At 53.0% G+C, this 25,603-nt stretch overlaps 2 protein-coding genes across 3 annotated transcripts; one reads left to right on the top strand and one right to left on the bottom strand.

Moving 5' to 3' along the window:
- Positions 1-2,026: 2,026 nt before the first annotated feature.
- Positions 2,027-15,783, top strand: EIF2B2 (eukaryotic translation initiation factor 2B subunit beta). 2 transcript variants are annotated; one of them, XM_073638095.1, is made up of 9 exons: positions 2,027-2,296; positions 13,639-13,759; positions 14,155-14,303; positions 14,474-14,637; positions 14,721-14,813; positions 14,845-14,997; positions 15,078-15,215; positions 15,449-15,515; positions 15,604-15,783. In XM_073638095.1, exons 1-9 carry the CDS (start codon positions 2,134-2,136, stop codon positions 15,759-15,761), a joined length of 1,206 nt encoding a protein of 401 aa, XP_073494196.1. In that variant the 5' UTR covers positions 2,027-2,133; the 3' UTR covers positions 15,762-15,783. The 2 variants fall into 2 exon arrangements, with proteins under 2 accessions (XP_073494196.1, XP_073494197.1); XM_073638096.1 differs by lacking the exon at positions 14,721-14,813 and having other exon boundaries at positions 2,029-2,296; positions 14,902-14,997.
- On the bottom strand, positions 14,118-25,528 carry LOC141153373 (DNA mismatch repair protein Mlh3-like). The gene is made up of 10 exons (XM_073638079.1): positions 25,373-25,528; positions 23,570-23,674; positions 22,574-22,646; positions 22,414-22,485; positions 22,238-22,343; positions 22,006-22,165; positions 18,611-18,634; positions 16,245-16,323; positions 15,943-16,094; positions 14,118-15,865 (listed from the first exon to the last, which is right to left on the bottom strand). Exons 1-10 carry the CDS (start codon positions 25,526-25,528, stop codon positions 15,800-15,802), a joined length of 993 nt encoding a protein of 330 aa, XP_073494180.1. The 3' UTR covers positions 14,118-15,799.
- Positions 25,529-25,603: the final 75 nt, after the last annotated feature.

The raw sequence follows: 25,603 nt of genomic DNA, 5'->3' as shown, positions 1-25,603 counted from the left end.
GATGATATTTTCTATTCATTTTGCAACTCATTTGATAAATAAAAGTATCATGGAAAACACAAAATTGTCTGGGTGACCCCAAACTTTTGAACGGTAGTGGATGTGATCCGTGTGACGCAGAAAACACAGTTTTAAATAGCTGGATTTTTAGCGCTGTAATATGGGAAGGACCTGGCTGTATTCTGCAGTGCCAACAAGGGAATGGTGCAGAACAGCAGTGTTCTCTGGATTGCTTTTTAAGCAAATTATGAGGATTAAGATGCAAAAAAAAAATATTCCTGGCCCCTGAGACCTGGGCCTATTTCTAGAAATATCTAACAGCAGCAGAAGACAGAACTGGAATGGAGCCTATCATGCTATATGCACTGCAGTCTGCTATATACACTGCCTACCTGATAGCTCTGCAGATGGATTAGTCCTCAGAAGGACTGTTTGTTGAGATGGATATGTGTCTCTAATATAGTTTGGAATACCTACACTAACTAGAAACAAGCAAACCTCTCCCTACACTGTCTGATCCGGAGTGACTGTGACGAGCATAGAAAAAAGAGAGGGGTCGCTCACTGGTCTATTCGGGTGCTCTGAAGAAAAGAGTAATCTCAATTGCAAAAAGAACTTCGGCACTCCATACATGAAAATGACGAGCATGGCGGCGCCAGGTCTGATATAGACCTGATGACGCTGTGCGTCAGCCAATCACTGTAATGCCACAACCAACATGGCTACGGCATTACAGAGCATGGCAGGCAATCCCTGCATGTTCATTGGCTCTGTAAAGAGCGCCAAACATGCAGGGAGGGGACCCAAGCTCCCACCGAGCAACCCCGGAAATACTCGGCGAGCGCCGAGCAGTGAGATGCTCGGGCGAGTACTTGTGAGTATGCTCGCCCATCACTAATGACAATAATAAACCTTTCTGCAGGAGGATCCTGATGTCAAGCGGCTACAAAAAATATAAAACTGGCACAAAAATGGTCATGAAGGTGGTGCGATAGCAGCGCTGTACTGAGGGGTAGAAGGTACCGGTTTGTTGTAGGCGGCGTGCCCATGCCCTGTAATCGCTGCGTCCACCTCTGCGCTGTGCAGAGGTAGCGCGGTGGATTTATAGAGGTCTCCGGCCCCCGCGCTTCTACCTGACGCAGTGTAAACTCACCGGCGGCTTTATGAGCCGCAGAATGTCGATCCGCCCCGTACAATGTGCAGGACGCGGCAACGCTGCACGGGCAGGGAACACAGCGGAGTCACCGGTGATCGGCCGCAGCGACAATACTCTGCACACACCACGCTGCAGCCGCCGGAGGGGGCATGTGGTGGTCCGGTGCATGGGGTCACTCTGCATTTAGGGCGTTCTCTGGCCCAGTCGGGGCTCACGGGCCGTAACATGAACCAGACGGATGGTGCCGGCGCAGTGACTGCACCATGACAGGCTGTGCGCCCCCTGGAGACGGCCGCTCACACCGCGCTCGCTCCGCCGCCACCACCGGTCTGTGATGCGGCTTCTCTGACCTGTAAGGATGAGTTCACACGTTGCGTTTTTCCTGCTTTTTTATGACGTTTTCAGCTGCGCTTTACGGCAGTCTATGAGATTTCAGTATCTCCGGCCTCACCGGAGTCTCCTGCTCTTCATGGAGCTGCGTATCTGCAGCACGTCGCGGCCTTCACCCATAGGACGCGCAAAAAACGCTGCAGAAAAGGCTGCAAAAAACCCAGGTGTAAAGGGGGTCAATGCATTTCTGGTGCCAAAACCTGAGGAACTTGCACCAGGTTATTATTTTATGCACTAAACTTTATCAACACAAGAGACCTGACAAAAACGCATCACAACCTGATGCAGCATCTTTACTGCCAAGAGAGCAGGTTTTGTCGCAGCAAAAATGCAATGTGAGAACATAGCCCAGAGACCAGACCAGAGCAGGGCGGATTGTGAGGCCGGAGGTGATTTAACCCTTTGGATAGCGGCTGTGATGGCTGGAATCTGCCGCTCCTCACCGCCGGTTGTTATTGCGAGGAGTTTTGTGGCCGAGTCCTCGCGCACTGAAGCAGGAGAGGCGCGCGGCCGTGACGTCACGTACAACGTGCCCGCGGCCCCTCGCGCACCTCTCCTGCCGCCGCCATCTTCCTGCTCTCGGTAACATGCCGGCCGCTAACGAGAAGGAGACGGAGCTGTCCGAGCGGATAGAGACCTTCATCACCGGCCTGAAGCGGGGAGGCGGGCGGCAGAGCTCGGAGGAGACGGCGCGGGAGACGGTGTCATTACTGCGCAGAATCATCGCCCAGGCCAGATGGGGGAATGCCGGTGAGAAAGAGCCACGTGACCGGGAGCGCGCAGCGCGTGCACATCGCACTGTGTATACATGTATACCCTGCACAGTACCCCCCCCTGTGTATGTATATATATATGTATACACCCTGCACAGTACCCCCCTGTGTATATGTATATATATGTGTGTATACACCCTGCACAGTACCCCCCCCTGTGTATATGTATATATATATATGTGTGTATACACCCTGCACAGTACCCCCCCCTGTGTATGTGTGTGTATATATATATACATACAGTACAGACCAAAAGTTTGGACACACCTTCTCATTTAAAGATTTTTCTGTGTTTTCATGACTATGAAAATTGTACATTCACACTGAAGGCATCAAAACTATGAATTACCACATGTGGAATTATATACTTAACAAAAAATGTGAAACAACTGAAAATATGTCTTATATTCTAGGTTCTTCACAGTAGCCACCTTTTGCTTTGATGACTGCTTTGCACACTCTTGGCATTCTCTTGATGAGCTTCAAGAGGTCGTCACCGGAAATGGTTTTCACTTCACAGGTGTGCCCTGTCAGGTTTAATAAGTGGGATTTCTTGCCTTATAAATGGGGTTGGGACCATCAGTTGTGTTGTGCAGAAGTCTGGTGGATACACAGCTGATAGTCCTACTGAATAGACTGTTAGAATTTGTATTATGGCAAGAAAAAAGCAGCTAAGTAAAGAAAAACGAGTGGCCATCATTACTTTAAGAAAGTAAGGTCAGTCAGTGCGAAAAATTGGGCAAACTTTGAAAGTGTCCCCAAGTGCAGTTGCAAAAACCATCAAGCGCTACAAAGAAACTGGCTCACATGAGGACCGCCCCAGGAAAGGAAGACCAAGAGTCACCTCTGCTTCTGAGGATAAGTTTATCCGAGTCACCAGCCTCAGAAATCTCAGGTTAACAGCAGCTCAGATTAGATACCAGGTCAATGCCACACAGAGTTCTAGCAGCAGACACATCTCTACAACAACTGTTAAGAGGAGACTTTGTGCAGCAGGCCTTCATGGTAAAATAGCTGCTAGGAAACCACTGCTAAGGACAGGCAACAAGCAGAAGAGACTTGTTTGGGCTAAAGAACACAAGGACTGGACATTAGACCAGTGGAAATCTGTGCTTTGGTCTGATGAGTCCAAATTTGAGATCTTTGGTTCCAACCACCGTGTCTTTGTGCGACGCAGAAAAGGTGAACGGATGGACTCTACATGCCTGGTTCCCACCGTGAAGCATGGAGGAGGAGGTGTGATGGTGTGGGGGGGCTTTGCTGGTGACTCTGTTGGGGATTTATTCAAAATTGAAGGCATACTGAACCAGCATGGCTACCACAGCATCTTGCAGCGGCATGCTATTCCATCCGGTTTGCGTTTAGTTGGACCATCATTTATTTTTCAACAGGACAATGACCCCAAACACCTCCAGGCTGTGTAAGGGCTATTTGACCAAGAAGGAGAGTGATGGGGGGCTACGCCAGATGACCTGGCCTCCACAGTCACCAGACCTGAACCCAATCGAGATGGTTTGGGGTGAGCTGGACCGCAGAGTGAAGGCAAAAGGGCCAACAAGTGCTAAGCATCTCTGGGAACTCCTTCAAGATTGTTGGAAGACCATTTCCGGTGACTACCTCTTGAAGCTCATGAAGAGAATGCCAAGAGTGTGCAAAGCAGTCATCAAAGCAAAAGGTGGCTACTTTGAAGAACCTAGAATATAAGACATATTTTCAGTTGTTTCACACTTTTTTGTTAAGTATATAATTCCACATGTGTTAATTCATAGTTTTGATTCCTTCAGTGTGAATGTACAATTTTCATAGTCATGAAAATACAGAAAAATCTTTAAATGAGAAGGTGTGTCCAAACTTTTGGTCTGTACTGTATGTGTATACACCCTGCACAGTACCCCCCCTGTGTATATGTATATACACCCTGCACAGTACCCCCCCTGTGTATATGTATATATATATGTGTATACACCCTGCACAGTACCCCCCCTGTGTATATGTATATATATATATGTGTATACACCCTGCACAGTACCCCCCCTGTGTATGTATATATATATATATGTGTGTATACACCCTGCACAGTACCCCCCCTGTGTATGTATATATATATATATGTGTGTATACACCCTGCACAGTACCCCCCCTGTGTATATGTATATATATATATGTGTATACACCCTGCACAGTACCCCCCTGTGTATATGTATATATATATGTGTATACACCCTGCACAGTACCCCCCCTGTGTATGTATATATATATATGTGTGTATACACCCTGCACAGTACCCCCCCTGTGTATATATATATATGTGTGTATACACCCTGCACAGTACCCCCCCTGTGTATATGTATATATATATATGTGTATACACCCTGCACAGTACCCCCCTGTGTATATGTATATATATATATGTGTATACACCCTGCACAGTACCCCCCTGTGTATATGTATATATATATGTGTATACACCCTGCACAGTACCCCCCCTGTGTATATGTATATATATATGTGTATACACCCTGCACAGTACCCCCCCTGTGTATATGTATATATATATATGTGTATACACCCTGCACAGTACCCCCCTGTGTATGTATATATATATGTGTGTATACACCCTGCACAATACCCCCCCTGTGTATATGTATATATATATATGTGTATATACACCCTGCACAGTACCCCCCCTGTGTATATGTATATATATGTGTGTGTATACACCCTGCACAGTACCCCCCCCCCTGTGTAGATGTGTATATATATATATATATATGTGTATACACCCTGCACAGTACCCCCCCTGTGTATATGTATATGTGTATATATATATATATATATATATATATGTGTGTGTATACACCCTGCACAGTACCCACCCCGTGTATGTATATATATGTGTGTATACACCCTGCACAGTACCCCCCCTGTGTATGTAATATATATATATATACACCCTGCACAGTACCCCCCCTGTGTATGTATATATATGTATACACCCTGCACAGTACCCCCCCTGTGTATGTATATATATATATATATATGTGTATACACCCTGCACAGTACCCCCCCCCTGTGTATGTATATATATATATATATATGTATACACCCTGCACAGTACCCCCCCCCCTGTGTATGTATATATATATATATATATGTATACACCCTGCACAGTACCCCCCTGTGTATGTATATATATATATATGTATACACCCTGCACAGTACCCCCCCCTGTGTATGTGTATATATATATATATATGTATACACCCTGCACAGTACCCCCCCCTGTGTATGTGTATATATATATATGTATACACCCTGCACAGTACCCCCCCTGTGTATGTATATATATATATATGTATACACCCTGCACAGTACCCCCCCCTGTGTATGTATATATATATATGTATACACCCTGCACAGTACCCCCCCCCCGTGTATGTATATATATATATGTATACACCCTGCACAGTACCCCCCCCCTGTGTATGTATATATATATATGTATACACCCTGCACAGTACCCCCCCTGTGTATGTATATATCTATATGTATACACCCTGCACAGTACCCCCCCCTGTGTATGTATATATATATATGTATACACCCTGCACAGTACCCCCCCCCTGTGTATGTATATATATATATGTATACACCCTGCACAGTACCCCCCCCCCCTGTGTATGTATATATATATATGTATACACCCTGCACAGTACCCCCCCCCTGTGTATGTATATATATATGTATACACCCTGCACAGTACCCCCCCTGTGTATGTATATATATATATATATATGTATACACCCTGCACAGTACCCCCCTGTGTATGTGTGTATATATATGTATACACCCTGCACAGTACCCCCCTGTGTATATATATATATATATGTATACACCCTGCACAGTACCCCCCTGTGTATGTATATATATATATATATATACACCCTGCACAGTACCCCCCCTGTGTATGTATATATGTATACACCCTGCACAGTACCCCCCTGTCTATGTATGTATGTATATGTATACACCCTGCACAGTACCCCCCCTGTGTATGTATATATGTATACACCCTGCACAGTACCCCCCCTGTGTATGTATATATATATATATATGTATACACCCTGCACAGTACCCCCCCTGTGTATGTATGTATGTATGTATGTATATATATATATATATGTATACACCCTGCACAGTACCCCCCCTGTGTATGTATATATATATATATATGTATACACCCTGCACAGTACCCCCCTGTCTATGTATATATATATATGTATACACCCTGCACAGTACCCCCCCTGTGTATGTATATATATATGTATACACCCTGCACAGTACCCCCCCTGTGTATGTATATATATATATGTATACACCCTGCACAGTACCCCCCCTGTGTATGTATATATATATATATATGTGTATACACCCTGCACAGTACCCCCCCCCTGTGTAGATGTGTATATATATATATGTATACACCCTGCACAGTACCCCCCCCTGTGTATGTATATATATGTATACACCCTGCACAGTACCCCCCCCTGTGTATGTATATATGTATACACCCTGCACAGTACCCCCCTGTGTATGTATATATATATATATATGTATACACCCTGCACAGTACCCCCCTGTGTATGTGTATATATATATATATATATATGTATACACCCTGCACAGTACCCCCCCTGTGTATGTGTATATATATATATATGTGTGTGTATACACCCTGCACAGTACCCCCCCTGTGTATATGTATATATATATATGTGTGTATACACCCTGCACAGTACCCCCCCCTGTGTATGTATATATATATATATATATATATATATATATATATGTATACACCCTGCACAGTACCCCCCTGTGTATGTGTATGTGTATATATATATGTATACACCCTGCAAAGTACCCCCCCTGTGTATGTATATATATATATGTATACACCTTGCACAGTACCCCCCCAGGCTACTAATATCAGCCCCCAGCTGAATACCTAGCCTTTACTAGCTATTAAAATGGGGGACCCCAAAAAAAATGAGTGGGGTCCCCCTATTTTAATAGCTAGCAAAGGCTAGGCAGACAGCTGGGGGCTGATATTAATAGCCCAGGAAGGGTGCCATGAATATTTGCCCCCTCCCAGGCTAGAAAAACCATCCGTGAGCCGCCCCAGAAATAGGATGCGCCAATTCTGGCACTTAGCCTCGCTCTTCCCACTGCCCTGTAGCGGTGGCAGTGGGGTAATAGGGTTGGGGTTGATGTCAGCTTATAATGCCAGCTGACATCAAGCCCAGGTTAGTAATGGAGAGGCGTCTATAAGACACCCCCATTACTAACCCCATAGTCAAAGTTAAATAAAAACACAAACACCCAGAATAAAGTCCTTTAATTGAAATAAACACTCAATTCTTTAATGTTCTAAATTAAACCATACTTACCATAACGCCCATTCCAGCTGAAGCCAACGATCTCCTGCAATAAAAGTAAAATAATAAACCAATCTCATCCTTACCTTTCCATGTTTCCCACGACAGCTCCAGCTCTGCTACGTTCACATGACAGGCTGGATCGCAGCCGAAAGCTGCCATCCAGCCTGTCATCCCGCAGACACTGAGAAGCGCAGGCATGCTTGCGCTCTGCAGTGTCTGGCTGTGACGGCATCCAGATGAGCAGAGGTCAGCTCACCTCATGCACGTCACTGACAGCGTGGGAGAATTCTCCTGCGCTCAGCGCTTGAGCAGGAGAATTCTCCCACGTTGGGATGGCAATGAGATGACAGGCTGGATCGCAGCTGAGCGCTGCCATCCAGCATGCCATCCTTCATAGACACTGCAGAGTGCAGGCATGCTTGCGCTCTGCAGTGTCTCTGAAGGATGACAAGCCGTCTGCTTAACCTCCGCTAGAGACTAATATTACGGGGAACCCCACGCCAATTTTTTTTTTAATAAATCCTTTATTTTAACACTAAATGACAAGTACAGTATTCAACACTGTCACTGTACTTCATATATATGTGACTGACATGTTTCTATCTATCTAATCTATGTGTGATACTCTATTCTTTCTGTTCTAAATTGTCGGGTACAGGTATATGCCGCTGCTGAATTGCCGGCTTTTCATGTTTCACTGTGAGCACTGTTCCCATCGATTTGGGCAACCACTGTAATGCCACAACCACCATGGCTGTCACATTACAGTGAGTGGCAGACAATCCCTGCATGATTGGTGCTCTAAATAGCGTCAGACATGCAGGACACGCTTTTGGTGCATGAACAGTTATCGAACATAACCTCGAACAGCCGAATTTGACATTGGCGAACAGTTCTAGTCGAACACCGCTCATCTGTAATCTCTACAACAACTGTTAAGAGGAGACTTAGTGCAGCAGGCCTTCATGGTAAAATAGCTGCTAGGAAACCACTGCTAAGGACAGGCAACAAGCAGAAGAGACTTGTTTGGGCTAAAGAACACAAGGAATGGACATTAGACCAGTGGAAATCTGTGCTTTGGTCTGATGAGTCCAAATTTGAGATCTTTGGTTCCAACCACCGTGTCTTTGTGCGACGCAGAAAAGGTGAACGGATGGACTCTACATGCCTGGTTCCCACCGTGAAGCATGGAGGAGGAGGTGTGATGGTGTGGGGGGGCTTTGCTGGTGACACTGTTGGGGATTTATTCAAAATTGAAGGCATACTGAACCAGCATGGCTACCACAGCATCTTGCAGCGGCATGCTATTCCATCCGGTTTGCGTTTAGTTGGACAATGATTTATTTTTCAACAGGACAATGACCCCAAACACCTCCAGGCTGTGTAAGGGCTATTTGACCAAGGAGGAGAGTGATGGGGTGCTACGCCAGATGACCTGGCCTCCACAGTCACCAGACCTGAACCCAATCGAGATGGTTTGGGGTGAGCTGGACCGCAGAGTGAAGGCAAAAGGGCCAACAAGTGCTAAGCAACTCTGGGAACGCCTTCAAGATTGTTGGAAGACCATTTCCGGTGACTACCTCTTGAAGGTCATCAAGAGAATGCCAAGAGTGTGCAAAGCAGTCATCAAAGCAAAAGGGGGCTACTGTGAAGACCCTAGAATATAAGACATATTTTCAGTTGTTTCACACTTTTTTGTTAAGTATATAATTCCACATGTGTTAATTCATAGTTTTGATGCCTTCAGTGTGAATGTACAATTTTCATAGTCATGGAAATATAGAAAAATCTTTAAATGAGAAGGTGTGTCCAAACTTTTGGTCTGTACTGTATATACACACACCCCTAATATATATACAGCCCATATATATACACTGCAAAGTACTACCTCTCCTGTCTTGTGTGTATATATATACAGTGCTCAAAAAATAAAAGGAACCCTTAAACAACAGAATATAACTCCAAGTAAATCAAACTTCTGTGAAATCAAACTGTCCACTTAGGAAGCAACACTGACTGACAATCAATTTCACATGCTGTTGTGCAAATGGAATAGACAATAGATGGAAATTATTGACAGTTATCAAGACACCCTCAATAAAGGAGTGGTTCTGCAGGTGGGGACCACAGACCACATCTCAGTACCAATGCTTTCTGGCTCATGGTTTGGTCACTTTTGAATGTTGGTTGTGCTTTCACACTCGTGGTAGCATGAGACGGACTCTACAACCCACAGAAGTTGCTCAGGTAGTGCAGCTCATCCAGGATGGCACATCAATGCGAGCTGTGGCAAGAAGGTTTGCTGTGTCTGTCAGCGTAGTGTCCAGAGGCTGGAGGCGCTACCAGGAGACAGGCCAGTACACCAGGAGACGTGGAGGGGGCTGTAGAAAGGCAACAACCCAGCAGCAGGACCGCTACCTCCACCTTTGTGCTAAGAGGAACAGGAGGAGCACTGCCAGAGCCCTGCAAAATGACCTCCAGCAGGCCACAAATGTGCGTGTGTCTGCACAAACTGTTAGAAACCGACTCCATGAGGGTGGTATGAGGGCCCGACGTCCACAGATGGGGGTTGTGCTCACAGCCCAACACCGTGCAGGACGCTTGGCATTTGCTACAGAACACCAGGATTAGTGAAGGCATTGAAGCTATGGACTGGCCGCCCGTTCCCCAGACCTGAACCCGATTGAGCACATCTGGGACATCATGTCTCGCTCCATCCACCGACGTCACGTTGCACCACAGACTGTCCAGGAGTTGGCGGATGCTTTAGTCCAGGTCTAGGAGGAGATCCCACAGGAGACCATCTGCAACCTCATCAGGAGCATGCCCAGGCGTTGTAGGGAGGTCATACAGGCACGTGGAGGCCACACACAATACTGAGCCTCATCAGGAGCATGCCCAGGCGTTGTAGGGAGGTCATACAGGCACGTGGAGGCCACACACAATACTCAGCCTCATCAGGAGCATGCCCAGGCGTTGTAGAGAGGTCATACAGGCACGTGGAGGCCACACACAATACTCAGCCTCATCAGGAGCATGCCCAGGCGTTGTAGGGAGGTCATACAGGCACGTGGAGGCCACACACAATACTCAGCCTCATCAGGAGCATGCCCAGGCGTTGTAGGGAGGTCATACAGGCACGTGGAGGCCACACACAATACTCAGCCTCATCAGGAGCATGCCCAGGCGTTGTAGGGAGGTCATACAGGCACGTGGAGGCCACACACAATACTGAGCCTCATCAGGAGCATGCCCAGGCGTTGTAGGGAGGTCATACAGGCACGTGGAGGCCACACACAATACTCAGCCTCATCAGGAGCATGCCCAGGCGTTGTAGGGAGGTCATACAGGCACGTGGAGGCCACACACAATACTCAACCTCATCAGGAGCATGCCCAGGCGTTGTAGGGAGGTCATACAGGCACGTGGAGGCCACACACAATACTCAGCCTCATCAGGAGCATGCCCAGGCGTTGTAGGGAGGTCATACAGGCACGTGGAGGCCACACACAATACTCAGCCTCATCAGGAGCATGCCCAGGCGTTGTAGGGAGGTCATACAGGCACGTGGAGGCCACACACAATACTCAGCCTCATCAGGAGCATGCCCAGGTGTTGTAGGGAGGTCATACAGGCACGTGGAGGCCACACACAATACTCAGCCTCATCAGGAGCATGCCCAGGTGTTGTAGGGAGGTCATACAGGCACGTGGAGGCCACACACAATACTCAGCCTCATCAGGAGCATGCCCAGGTGTTGTAGGGAGGTCATACAGGCACGTGGAGGCCACACACAATACTCAGCCTCATCAGGAGCATGCCCAGGCGTTGTAGGGAGGTCATACAGGCACGTGGAGGCCACACACAATACTGAGACTCATTTTGACTTGTTTTAAGGACATTACATCACAGTTGGATCAGCCTGTAGTGGGTTTTTCCACTGTAATTTTGGGGGTGACTCCACATCCAGGCCTCCATTGGTTAATAAATGTGATTTCCATTGATGATTTTTGGGTGATTTTGTTGTCAGCACATTCAGCTTCTACAGAACAAAGTATTCAATGAGAAGATTTCATCCATTCAGATCTAGGAGGGGGGATTTCAGTGTTCCCTTTATTTTTTTCAGCAGTGTATTATCCCCCCGGGGCCCCTAAACCTTTTTGCAATTACCTTACGTTGCTGTTTCGGCCTGTGAGTGGCGCTATCCGTGGCTGCTCACAGGCATCACGTGACCCCCGCGCTGACGTCACGACAAGTGAGGCGAAACTCAGCTCTGGGGTCCCCGTGGTGGCTGCTGGGTTGTGAGTGGGGTTACCCCCCACGTCACACCCGGCATCCACCGCCCGCTTTCCCAATGAATGGTGAGAGGCAGAGCGAGCGGTGGAAGCTGGGTGTGACGTGATTGATAACCCCACCCACAGCCTGGCATCCACCTGGAACACGCAAGACAAAGACCCCCGACTGCTGCCAGCACTTGTCGTGACATCGGCGGATGTCAGAGCAGGCGGCAGCCGGGAGTCACGTGATGCCTGTGAGCGGCCAGTGATAGCGCTGCTCACAGGCAATATCTGCAACATAAGGTAATTACAAAAATCCTTAGGGGCCCCGAGAGAATACATTGAGGGAGTAATATAAAGTACTGGACAACCCCTTTTAATGTTTGCAAACACAGACCTTAATTTTTGGAGACATGTCCTGTGATCTGATAAAACTAAAATTGAACTCTTTGGGCATAATGACCATCCTTACGTTTGGAGGAAAAAGGGAGAAGCTTGGATGCCTAAGAACACCATCCCAACTGTGAAACACGGGGGTGGCAGCATCACGTTGTGGGGTTGTTTTGCTGCAGGAGGGACTGGTGCACTTCACAAAATAGATGGCATCATGAGAAAAGAAGATTATGTGGCAATACTGAAGCAACATCTCAAGACATCAGCCAGGAGGTTAAAGCTTGGGCAGAAATGGGTCTTCCAAATGGACAATGACCCTAAGCATACTGCCAAAATGGTAACAGAGTGGCTTAAGGATAACAAAGTCAATGTTTTGGAGCGGCCATCACAAAGCCCTGATCTCAATCCTATTGAAAATCTATAGGCAAAGCTGAAAAGGCTGCGAGCGCTGAGCAAGACGACCTACAACTGGATCAGTTACACCAGTTCTGTCAGGAGGAATCGGCCCAAATTCCACCAACTATTGTGAGAAGCTTGTGGAAGGAGATCCCAAACGTCTGACCCAAGTCATTCAGGTTAAGGGCCATGGCACCAAATACTAATGAAATGTATGGAAACTTCTGACTTTGCAGTAAGTAATAAAAATGCCTTAAAACATTCTCTCTCTCTCTCATTATTCCGGCATTTGGCAAATATTAAAAATGATGGTAAATGACCTAAAACGGGAAAGGTTTATTCCGATTTCATGTCAGATATTGAGAAAAACCTGCAGATGTGTCTTATTATATAGTGGATGGAAACTTCTGGTTTCAGCTGTATAGAATATATTTACCAGGGTGGTGCACAGTCTGGACTAGAGGGGAAGCGCTGCTGACACTTCAGTGCGGTGTGCGCAGGGTTACCGCTGGAGTCAGTAAGCCAAACCTCCGACTCCTCAATGTCCATGCCACCGACTCCACGACTCAGACTCCCTCATACACGGCTGATGTGTAAGTGATAAATTTACTGTAGCACAGATTCATCTCAGCTAAAAGTCCAGACCCCGAGATCAGGAATAGGAGGAGCCTGGAGGCGACACGCTGCCACGTTTTGCTTCTGAGGCGACACGCTGCCACGTTTTGCTTCTGAGGCGACACGCTGCCACGTTTTGCTTCTGTACACAAGGCTGATATATTTGGGGGTCCATATAATGGCAATTTCCCATCTTCCAGGTGAACTGATGGTCATCATCCGCAGAGAGGGCCGGAGAATGACCGCAGCTCAGCCGTCTGAGACGACAGTAGGCAACATGGTACGACGCGTCCTGAAGCTGATACGCGAGGAATACAGCAGGTGAGCCGGCATCACGTCGTCTGCCTCCTCTCCCTCTGGCCCCGTCCTCCTCCCATGGATCCTCTGTTCTCTTAACCTCTCTGCCCTTCCTCTTCTTTCATGGGTCCTCAGTACCCCCCTCCTCGTCCTACGGGACCACTGTCCCCCTTCCCCTCCAGGATTCCCCAGCTCCCCTCTCTCTCTCTCTCTTCCTTCTTCGGGTCCTCCTCCTCTCCCATAGCTCCTCCGCTGCCCCCCCCCCCCCCTCGCTGCCAGTGTTGGTCCCTGCTCCCCTCCGCAGTATTGGTCTCTCCCCCCCCCCCCCCCTTTCCTTGCCAGTGTTTGTCTCTGCATACCCCCCCTTCCCCACCAGTGTTGGTCTCTGCCCCCCCCCCAGTGTCATCTGTTCTGTGCAGGTTGCGAGGGTGCAGTGAGGAGAATGAGCAGCAAGAGTCTCTGCACAAGCTGGTGACCGCGGAGGGGCCTAATGACGACTTTAATACCCCATTCCCACTGCTGAAGGCCAACGTGATCGAGGTGGTGAACGAGCTGCTGATAGAGCTGGGTAATTATGACGCAGATTCTGCACCAGGCGCCTGTGCACCCCCACCTGCCTGAAGCATCAGGGTGAGCGGCGCGTCTGTCGGTCAGGTGTGGCCGGCCACCCCATGCGTCTGTCTTGTCAGGTGTCACCGCGGCTCATCTCCTCTACTGACTCCATTATTTCTATGACAGAGGGGACGACGGACAACATCGCAGCTCAGGCCAAAGAACACATTCACTCCAACGAGGTGATCATGACCATCGGGTGCTCACGCACCGTACAACTCTTCCTGGAAGAAGCTGCCCGGAAGCGCAAGTTTCATGTCATTGTGGCCGAGTGTGCCCCCTTCTGTCAGGTATGTGTCACATCATGGTAGTAGTCTGCACCTTTTTTGGGGGGCGACTCATCTTGATGGCAGAGGTCACCATCTTTTGCCAGATACGAGTCTTGTCAGTGCGCCCCATTCTAGTGGGTATGTGGCGTGTCTTGGTGGTGGAGCGTACCCCCTTCTGGTGGGTATATGGCGGAGCGCGCCCCCTTCTGGCGGGTATATGGCGGAGCGTGCACCCTTCTGGCCGGTACCAGGACTCCCTTCACTATGGCTGAATTCTCCTTCCAGGGTCACGACTTGGCGGTCAGTTTATCCAAGGCAGGAATAGAGACCACCGTCATCACGGACGCCGCCATTTTTGCCGTCATGTCACGTGTTAATAAGGTGGGTGATGGAGGGAGCGGGTGGGCCGCCGTTTTGTCAGTCACCACAGTCCTTCATGCCTTTCTTTTTCTCCCTTCTAGGTCATCATAGGGACTAAGACCATCCTGGCCAATGGCTCCCTGCGGGCCGTGTCCGGCACACACACCCTCGCCCTGGCGGCAAAGCATCACTCCACCCCCCTGATAGTGTGCGCCCCCATGTTCAAGCTGTCGCCTCAGGTACCCCCCAATTCCTGTGGCGCAGAACCAGACGGTGCGCGTGTTTGTTGGGAAGAGGTGCAGTGTTGTCGGGGGACTCTCGCTGGGAGGAGGGGGTGCAGTGTTGTCGGGGGGGCTCTCGTTGGGAGTGCAGTGTTGTCGGGGGGGCTCTCGTTGGGAGTGCAGTGTTGTCGGGGGGCTCTCGCCGGGAGGAGGGGGTGCAGCGCATTGTCTGATCTTTGTTATCTTCACAGTTTCCTAATGAAGAGGATTCCTTCCACAAATTTGTGTCTCCACAAGAAGTCCTTCCCTTCTCAGAGGGTGAGTATTGGGCGACTGTGCGGAAGCGAGGGGGTGGCAGGGCTGACTCTGCGGGGGCGGCCCCATACTCATCCTCTGTTTCCCTCAGGGGAGATCCTGGCGGAGGTCAGCGCTCACTGCCCCATCTTCGATCACGTTCCGGCGGAGCTCATCACCCTCTTCATCTCTAATATTGGGGGGAACGCCCCGTCCTACATCTACCGGCTGATGAGCGAGCTTTACCACCCCGCCGACCACGAGCTGTGATGCAATAAACACGTGCCAGGTTGCCGCTGTTTGTCCCTTTATTTTGTCAGCTGCCACCTCAGCTGCCGCTGCCTCAGACGACGCAGGTTTGGAGATGGAGAAACCTGGGGAGAAAGAGAGGTCAGAGACATCGGGGGGCAGGGAGCGGTAACTGCCTCTGCAGGACATGGTGGGGTCTCACCTCTGGTTCGGGGGCCACGTGCTGCAGGTCAGCCAGGGGCAGGATTGATGGTCGTCCATGTGCACACTGGAACGGCAGAGCGCACTGGGCCAGAGAGCGCAGCAGCTGGCAGCACTCGGCCACAGTCAGCCGATGGTTAAACTTCACTGCCCCTGTGATCAGAGCGCATGGAAATAAAGCTGTGAGAACCTGTCCTTCGCTGCAGCTTGTGTAGGGGCTAGAGCCTGACGGCATGACAGATCGCCAGGAAGCTCGGATCCTGCGCGCGGCCGTAGCGGCACATAATGAGGTACCCGACTCACCATGACAGGCCTGCGACGCCAACACCCGGAGCACCGACCCCGGCACCGCGACGCTCCCTGCACCGGTCACCTGCAATAACTAAGGAGAAACGCCACAATCAGAACGGTGCCCCTCCCCCGCCATCATCCTAACCACAGTATACGGGGGTATACGACATCACCGTGTGTACAGGGGTACTGCTCAGCCCCTCATACAGCGGTGTATACACTGTGTTCCAAGTTATTATGCAAATAATATTTTCTCAGATTTTCCCAAATTACCTATATGAATTGCAGTCATTGTAATTTTCCAGTCAAATAACTATTCGAGTACAATTGAAAGGTTTTTGTACAAACTTCCTATGATAACAGGATATTTTTAAAGAAATAAAACACTCAAACTGCACTCAAAATGCATGTTCCAAATTATTATGCACAGCAGAGTTTTCAACCTTTTCATTTTAATAAAGAACAAAAAAATGGTGATTTGTGAAATTATAAGCATTAGCAGGTTATTACACACTGAAATCAAACAGTTTTCAACTCAAAACTTTATTCTAGGTGATGTTACATTTGCACATAGGACCGCTTGTTCGAAAGGAGCTTCTGAACTCTCTCGTCCATTGAATTTGTCAGGTTTTGGATGGTTTCTGCTTCAGTTGTTTTGCATGAGGACAGAATACCCTCCCAGAGCTGTTGTTAGATGTGAACTGCCTCCCGCCATCATAGACACTCCTTTTTATGATGCTCCAGAGGTTCTCAATGGGGTTGAGGTCAGGGGAGCATGGGGGTCACACCATAAGTTTGTCCCCTTTTATGCCCATAGCAGCCAGAGATGCAGATGTGTTATGTGCAGCATGAGACGGGGCATTATCATGCATGAAAATGATCTCGATGGTCCAGATGGATGGAGTGGAGGATGGCTGGTTGATGGACACCCCATGCAAACACGGCTACGGCGCTAACAAGGAGGAGGTGGAGTAATGTTTTGGGCTGGAATCATGGGGAGAGAGATTGTCGGCCCCTTTTAGGATCCCTGAAGGGGTAAAGATGAACTCCATAATGTATGTTAAGTTTCTCAAACAGCACTTCCTTCCATGGTTCAAGAAGAAGAACCGTGTATTCCGCAGCAAGATCATTTTCATGCATGATAATGCCCCGTCTCATGCTGCACATAACACATCTGCATCTCTGGCTGCTATGGGCATAAAAGGGGACAAACTTATGGTGTGACCCCCATGCTCCCCTGACCTCAACCCCATTGAGAACCTGTGGAGCATCATCAAAAGGAGTGTCTATGATGGCGGGAGGCAGTTCACATCTAAGCAACAGCTCTGGGAGGGTATTCTGTCCTCATGCAAAACAATTGAAGCAGAAACCATCCAAAACCTGACAAATTCAATGGACGAGAGAGTTCAGAAGCTCCTTTCCAACAAGGGGTCCTATGTGCAAATGTAACATCACCTAGAATAAAGTTTTGAGTTGAAAACTGTTTGATTTCAGTGTGTAATAACCTGCTAATGCTTATAATTTCACAAATCACCATTTTTTTGTTCTTTATTAAAATGAAAAGGTTGAAAACTCTGCTGTGCATAATAATTTGGAGCATGCATTTTGAGTGCAGTTTGAGTGTTTTATTTCTTTAAAAATATCCTGTTATCATAGGAAGTTTGTACAAAAACCTTTCAATTGTACTCGAATAGTTATTTGACTGGAAAATTACAATGACTGCAATTCATATAGGTAATTTGGGAAAATCTGAGAAAATATTATTGGCATAATAATTTGGAACACAGTGTAAAGCGTTCACAAGGTGGCGGCACAGATCCTTATGGTGGGATTTCAGTATTAGTGACCGAAGGAATAAATCCACAGGTTATCAGTAATGATGCATCCGCTACAGGGGCGCCCTCTATAGGAAAGAAGGTGTAATCCTAATCACAGCGATTCTTCACCGCGAGACTGCGGGGTCTTTAGCGTAACTGCAGCGAGACTGTGGGGTCCTTATCGCTCTGCCCCATGATCCTGTGGTGTTTGATCCATTATTGCCGGATGACTTTCTGGGTGATATAATATTACAGGTTGTGGATCCAGAGACCTCGTCTGATCGCCGCACGAGGAGGAGAGAAGGAATATTCCTCTAATATGTATGGGGCTATTAGGGTCTGACCTATGGGGGGGTCTGCCTTCCTCTGAATCTATGTGAGGCTGCAGGCTGAGCTCCATGGAGCATGAATGATAATAAATAGGGGCTGGAGGATTATTTGTTCCCATTATATGGTGAAGCGTTTTATGTTCAGCAATAAACCGCCGACTGTGCACCAACAGCATGCGGCAGCAGGGAGGTGGGGGCGGAGGCCGGGACGCGGGGGCCAGGGGGCTCTTACCTGCACCTGTTCCTGCAGATATTCCTGTGGAAGAGAGGAACAGTAAAATGTGAGCTCAGCGGTCAGTCTCACAGGGCACACGGCACCCACGCTCCGCTCACCTCCCGCAGGGCACACGGCCCCCACGCTCCGCTCACCTCCCGCAGGGCACAAGGCACCCACGCTCCGCTCACCTCCCGCAGGGCACGCGTCCCCCACGCTCCGCTCACCTCCCGCAGGGCACACGGCCCCCACGCTCCGCTCACCTCCCGCAGGGCACACGGCACCCACGCTCCGCTCACCTCCCGCAGGGCACGCGTCCCCCACGCTCCGCTCACCTCCCGCAGGGCACACGGCCCCCACGCTCCGCTCACCTCCTGCAGGGCACACGGCTCCCGCAGGGCACACGGCCCCCACGCTCCGCTCACCTCCTGCAGGGCACACGGCTCCCGCAGGGCACACGGCCCCCACGCTCCGCTCACCTCCCGCAGGGCACAAGGCACCCACGCTCCGCTCACCTCCCCGCAGGGCACGCGTCCCCCACGCTCCGCTCACCTCCCGCAGGGCACGCGTCCCCCACGCTTTCTCACCTCCCGCAGGGCACACGGCCCCCACGCTCCGCTCACCTCCTGCAGGGCACACGGCTCCCGCAGGGCACACGGCCCCCACGCTCCGCTCACCTCCCGCAGGGCACACGGCACCCACGCTCCGCTCACCTCCCCGCAGGGCACACGGTACCCGGCGCCCACGCTCCGCTCACCTCCCGCAGGGCACACGGCACCCACGCTCCGCTCACCTCCCGCAGGGCACACGGCACCCACGCTCCGCTCACCTCCCGCAGGGCACACGGCCCCCACGCTCCGCTCACCTCCCGCAGGGCACACGGCACCCACGCTCCGCTCACCTCCCCGCAGGGCACACGGTACCCGGCGCCCACGCTCCGCTCACCTCCCGCAGGGCACACGGCACCCACGCTCCGCTCACCTCCCGCAGGGCACACGGCACCCACGCTCCGCTCACCTCCCGCAGGGCACACGGCACCCACGCTCCGCTCACCTCCCGCAGGGCACACGGCACCCACGCTCCGCTCACCTCCCGCAGGGCACACGGCACCCACGCTCCGCTCACCTCCCGCAGGGCACACGGCACCCACGCTCCGCTCACCTCCCGCAGGGCACACGGAATCCACGCTCCGCTCACCTCCCCGCAGGGCACAAGGCACCCACGCTCCGCTCACCTCCCCGCAGGGCACAAGGCACCCACGCTCCGCTCACCTCCCGCAGGGCACAAGGCACCCACGCTCCGCTCACCTCCCCGCAGGGCACACGGCACCCACGCTCCGCTCACCTCCCCGCAGGGCACACGGCACCCACGCTCCGCTCACCTCCCCGCAGGGCACACGGCACCCACGCTCCGCTCACCTCCCCGCAGGGCACACGGCACCCACGCTCCGCTCACCTCCCCGCAGGGCACACGGCACCCACGCTCCGCTCACCTCCCGCAGGGCACAAGGCACCCACGCTCCGCTCACCTCCCGCAGAGCACACGGCACCCACGCTCCGCTCACCTCCCCGCAGGGCACACGGCACCCACGGTCCGCTCACCTCCCGCAGGGCACACGGCACACGGCACCCACGCTCCGCTCACCTCCCGCAGGGCACACGGCACCCACGCTCCGCTCACCTCCCGCAGGGCACACGGCACCCACGCTCCGCTCACCTCCCGCAGGGCACACGGCACCCACGCTCCGCTCACCTCCCGCAGGGCACACGGCACCCACGCTCCGCTCACCTCCCCGCAGGGCACAAGGCACCCACGCTCCGCTCACCTCCCGCAGGGCACGCGGCCCCCACGCTCCGCTCACCTCCCGCAGGGCACGCGGCCCCCACGCTCCGCTCACCTCCCGCAGGGCACGCGGCCCCCACGCTCCGCTCACCTCCCGCAGGGCACACGGCTCCCGCAGGGCACACGGCACCCACGCTCCGCTCACCTCCCCGCAGGGCACAAGGCACCCACGCTCCGCTCACCTCCCGCAGGGCACGCGGCACCCACGCTCCGCTCACCTCCCGCAGGGCACGCGGCACCCACGCTCCGCTCACCTCCCGCAGGGCACGCGGCACCCACGCTCCGCTCACCTCCCGCAGGGTACGCGGCCCCCACGCTCCGCTCACCTCCCGCAGGGCACGCGGCCCCCACGCTCCGCTCACCTCCCGCAGGGCACGCGGCCCCCACGCTCCGCTCACCTCCCGCAGGGCACGCGGCCCCCACGCTCCGCTCACCTCCCGCAGGGCACGCGGCCCCCACGCTCCGCTCACCTCCCGCAGGGCACGCGGCCCCCACGCTCCGCTCACCTCCCGCAGGGCACGCGGCCCCCACGCTCCGCTCACCTCCCCGCAGGGCACGCGGCCCCCACGCTCCGCTCACCTCCCCGCAGGGCACGCGGCCCCCACGCTCCGCTCACCTCCCGCAGGGCACGCGGCGCCCACGCTCCGCTCACCTCCCGCAGGGCACGCGGCCCCCACGCTCCGCTCACCTCCCGCACGGTACCCGGCGCCCACGCTCCGCTCACCTCCCGCAGGGCACACGGCGCCCACGCTCCGCTCACCTCCCCGCAGGGCACACGGCGCCCACGCTCCGCTCACCTCCCCGCAGGGCACACGGCGCCCACGCTCCGCTCACCTCCCCGCAGGGCACACGGCACCCACGCTCCGCTCACCTCCCCGCAGGGCACAAGGCCCCCACGCTCCGCTCACCTCCCGCAGGGCACGCGGCCCCCACGCTCCGCTCACCTCCCGCAGGGCACGCGGCCCCCACGCTCCGCTCACCTCCCGCAGGGCACGCGGCCCCCACGCTCCGCTCACCTCCCGCAGGGCACGCGGCCCCCACGCTCCGCTCACCTCCCGCAGGGCACGCGGCCCCCACGCTCCGCTCACCTCCCGCAGGGCACGCGGCCCCCACGCTCCGCTCACCTCCCGCAGGGCACGCGGCCCCCACGCTCCGCTCACCTCCCGCAGGGCACGCGGCCCCCACGCTCCGCTCACCTCCCGCAGGGCACGCGGCCCCCACGCTCCGCTCACCTCCCGCAGGGCACGCGGCCCCCACGCTCCGCTCACCTCCCGCAGGGCACGCGGCCCCCACGCTCCGCTCACCTCCCGCAGGGCACGCGGCACCCACGCTCTGCTCTCCTGCAGAGCGCACCTCACACACGCTCTGCTCTCCTGCAGAGCGCACCTCACACACGCTCTGCTCTCCTGCAGAGCGCACCTCACACACGCTCTGCTCTCCTGCAGAGCGCACCTCACACACGCTCTGCTCTCCTGCAGAGCGCACCTCACACACGCTCTGCTCTCCTGCAGAGCGCACCTCACACACGCTCTGCTCTCCTGCAGAGCGCACCTCACACACGCTCCGCTCACCTCCACAATACTCCTGAGCACCGGCCTCCTCCCTCTCTGGGTCTCGTTGGCCTCCCTCTCCAGGAAACATAAAGGGATCTCACTGACCAATATCCGAGGGCTCCCGATGTCGGGGAATGAAAGGCTGAGGCCCAGTCTCCACAGCGATGCGGCTCGTGTCCTGCAGGAGAAGCAGCAGTAGTCATGGCGCAGCGTGGCACCCAGTGGCGACACTGGTAGAAGTGGCAATTACCTAAGTATGCGATATTCTTCCTCCGACACGTGAACCTCTAGAGCCGGATCCACCACAGAAACCTTCAGCCGCCGCTCCCGGCATTCAGAGGAGCCTTCAAAAGAGTCTACAAGATCGACAGTCGTGAAAGCTGAGTATGCGCCAGCAGCCGCGGTCCCCGCCGTGTGTGCACCTACCTGCGATCAGCTGCTCCAGGCGCACACGCTCATGTGCAGCATGCTGGTCCACTAATACCAGGAGCTGGCCACCTGTACAGGAGACGTGGCACACAACAGATCACTGGCCGGCACCGACAGATCCTCCGATCCATCATTACTGCCCCGCCTGATCTCTTACCTGACACCTCGGAGAGTCCCGGCCCGGCCTCCATCACACAAGCGATAAACTTACTGTCCACCTGCTGCAGCACCTGGAACAATGAGGAGGTGGTGGGGGCTCGGCCGCGAGAGATGGGCGGCGGGGGGCTCGGCCGCGAGAGATGGGCGGCGGGGGGGCTCGGCCGCGAGAGATGGGCGGCGGGGGGGCTCGGCCGCGAGAGATGGGCGGCGGGGGGGCTCGGCCGCGAGAGATGGGCGGCGGGGGGGCTCGGCCGCGAGAGATGGGCGGCGGGGGGGCTCGGCCGCGAGAGATGGGCGGCGGTGGGGCTCGGCCGCGAGAGATGGGCGGCGGGGGGGCTCGGCCGCGAGAGATGGGCGGCGGGGGGGCTCGGCCGCGAGAGATGGGCGGCGGGGGGGCTCGGCCGCGAGAGATGGGCGGCGGGGGGGCTCGGCCGCGAGAGATGGGCGGCGGGGGGGCTCGGCCGCGAGAGATGGGCGGCGGTGGGGCTCGGCCGCGAGAGATGGGCGGCGGGGGGGCTCGGCCGCGAGAGATGGGCGGCGGGGGGGCTCGGCCGCGAGAGATGGGCGGCGGGGGGGCTCGGCCGCGAGAGATGGGCGGCGGGGGGGCTCGGCCGCGAGAGATGGGCGGCGGTGGGGCTCGGCCGCGAGAGATGGGCGGCGGGGGGGCTCGGCCGCGAGAGATGGGCGGCGGGGGGGCTCGGCCGCGAGAGATGGGCGGCGGGGGGGCTCGGCCGCGAGAGATGGGCGGCGGGGGGGCTCGGCCGCGAGAGATGGGCGGCGGGGGGGCTCGGCCGCGAGAGATGGGCGGCGGGGGGGCTCGGCAGAGAGAGATGGACGGCGGGGGGCTCGGCAGAGAGAGATGGACGGCGGGGGGCTCGGCAGAGAGAGATGGACGGCGGGGGGCTCGGCAGAGAGAGAGATGGGCCGTGGGGGCTCGGCAGAGAGATGGACGGCGGGGGCGGTCAGACCCTCCACCAGTGCCCCGCACTCTTACCTTCATGCTGTGCACCATCTCCTTGGTGAAACGGTACGGACACAGAATGTTGTGGATCTTCACTGACAGAACATCCGAATGTTCCCGACTCACATCCACCGCAAGCTGAGAATGGAGAAGAGAGATCAGCAGTCGCCCAGATCATCATAGTCCTGTCGGGAAAACATGTACACGGTCCTGTGCGGCACACACAGTGGCATGTAAAAGTTTGTGCACCCTTGGTGAAAATTACTGTTGTTGTGAACAGTTAAGTAAATTGAAGATGAAATGATCTATAAAAGACCTAAAGTTACAGATGACGCATTTCCTTTGTATTTTAGGGGGAAAAATGTATATACTGTCATTTTTTACCATTAAAAAATTACAAAAAGGAAAATGAGCCGATGTAAAAGTTTGTGCACCTTGGAGATTTGTGTGCTCAGATAACTTTGACCAATTTTTCAGACCTTAATTAGTCTGTTAGGGTTATGGCTTGTTCACCATCATCGTTGGGAAAGGCCGGTGATGCAAATTAAAGCCAGCCTCCTCTAACCTTGTGCCATAAACAGCAGCCATGGCTTCTTCTAAGCAGCCGCCGAGCGCTGAAAATGGTGGAGGCCACAAAGCAGGAGAAGCTATAAGAAGATAGCGAAGCGTTTTCAAGTTGCCCTTTCCTCAGTTCGAAATGTAAATAAGAAATGGCAGATACCAAGAACAGTGGAGGTCAAGATAAGGTCTGGAAGACCAAGCAAAATGTTAGTGAGAGCAGCTCGTAGGATTGCTAGAGAGGCAAATCAGAAGCCCTGACCGAAAAAGACCTTCAGAAAGATTCAGCAGAGTCTGGAGTTGTGGTACATTGTTCTACTGTTCAGAGACACCTGCACGAATATGGCCTTCAATGAAGAGTCATCAGAAGTAAACCTCTCCTGCGTCCTCACCATAAAATTCAGCATCAGAAGTGCAAAAGAACATCTAAACAAGCCTGAAGCATTGTGGAAACAAGTCCCATGGACCGATGAGGTAACATAGAAGTCTGTGGCCACAATGATCAAAGGTATGTGTGGAGAAAAAAAGGGCACAGAATTTCAGGAAAAGAACATCTCACCAACCATTAAGCATGGGGGAGGATCAATCATGTTTTGGGGTTGTGCTGCAGCCAATGGCATGGGGAATATTTCACGGGTAGAGGGAAGAATCGATTCAATGAAATCTGTGAAAATAGGATGGCTTCTACAAATAGATAATGATCCTAAACACACGTCACAATCCACAATAGACGACATCAAAAGGCGCAAGCTGAAGGTTTTACAATGGCCCTCACGGTCTGCTAATCTGAACATCATTGAAAATCTATAGCTAGACCTCAAAATAGCAGAACATGCAAGACGCCCCAGAAATCTCACAGAACCGGAAGAATTCTCCAAGGAAGAAAGGATGAAAATCCCTCAAACAAGAACTGAAAGACTCTTGTCTGGCTGCAAAAAGCGTTTACAATTTGTGATACTCTCAAAAGGGGGCGCTACTAGGTACTAACCATGCAGGGTAAAATATATATTTTGCCCAAGATACAAAGGAAATGCGTCATCTGTAATTTTAGGCCTTTTAAATCATTTCATCTTCAACTTGCTTAACTGTTCACAATAACTGGAATTTTGACCAGGGGTGTACAAACTTTTACATGCCACTGTACGTGTATGCAGTCCTGTGTGGCGTCCGGCGCATACGTGTGGCGTCCGGCGCGGGAGGAGCAGATTTCCGTGTAGCACAGGTGTACATGTGCAGTCAGAATGCAGCACAGATGCCATTGGTGGCCAGCACACTCACCACTGGATGGCGCTCATACACCGGGTTGGTCCATTCAGTGTAGAGCGAGGACAGGGCCCCATTATCTGCAGGAGACAGCACCATTACTACACCGTCTATCAGTGACGCAGCGGCGGCCATCACTACCTGTCTGTCCTGCTGCTGCGTCTCTCTCATGCCGGGGCCTGGGCAGGAAAGGTAAAAGGGCTTGACTCTTAAAGGGATGACTCTGATACTGGAAGCCTAGAGCAA

Source organism: Phyllobates terribilis, unplaced genomic scaffold, assembly GCF_046119375.1.
Source record: "Phyllobates terribilis strain yellow unplaced genomic scaffold, ASM4611937v1 Scaffold_7__3_contigs__length_470593459, whole genome shotgun sequence".
Classification (NCBI taxonomy): Eukaryota; Metazoa; Chordata; class Amphibia; order Anura; family Dendrobatidae; genus Phyllobates; species Phyllobates terribilis.
This window is presented reverse-complemented; position numbering and strand designations above follow the sequence as displayed.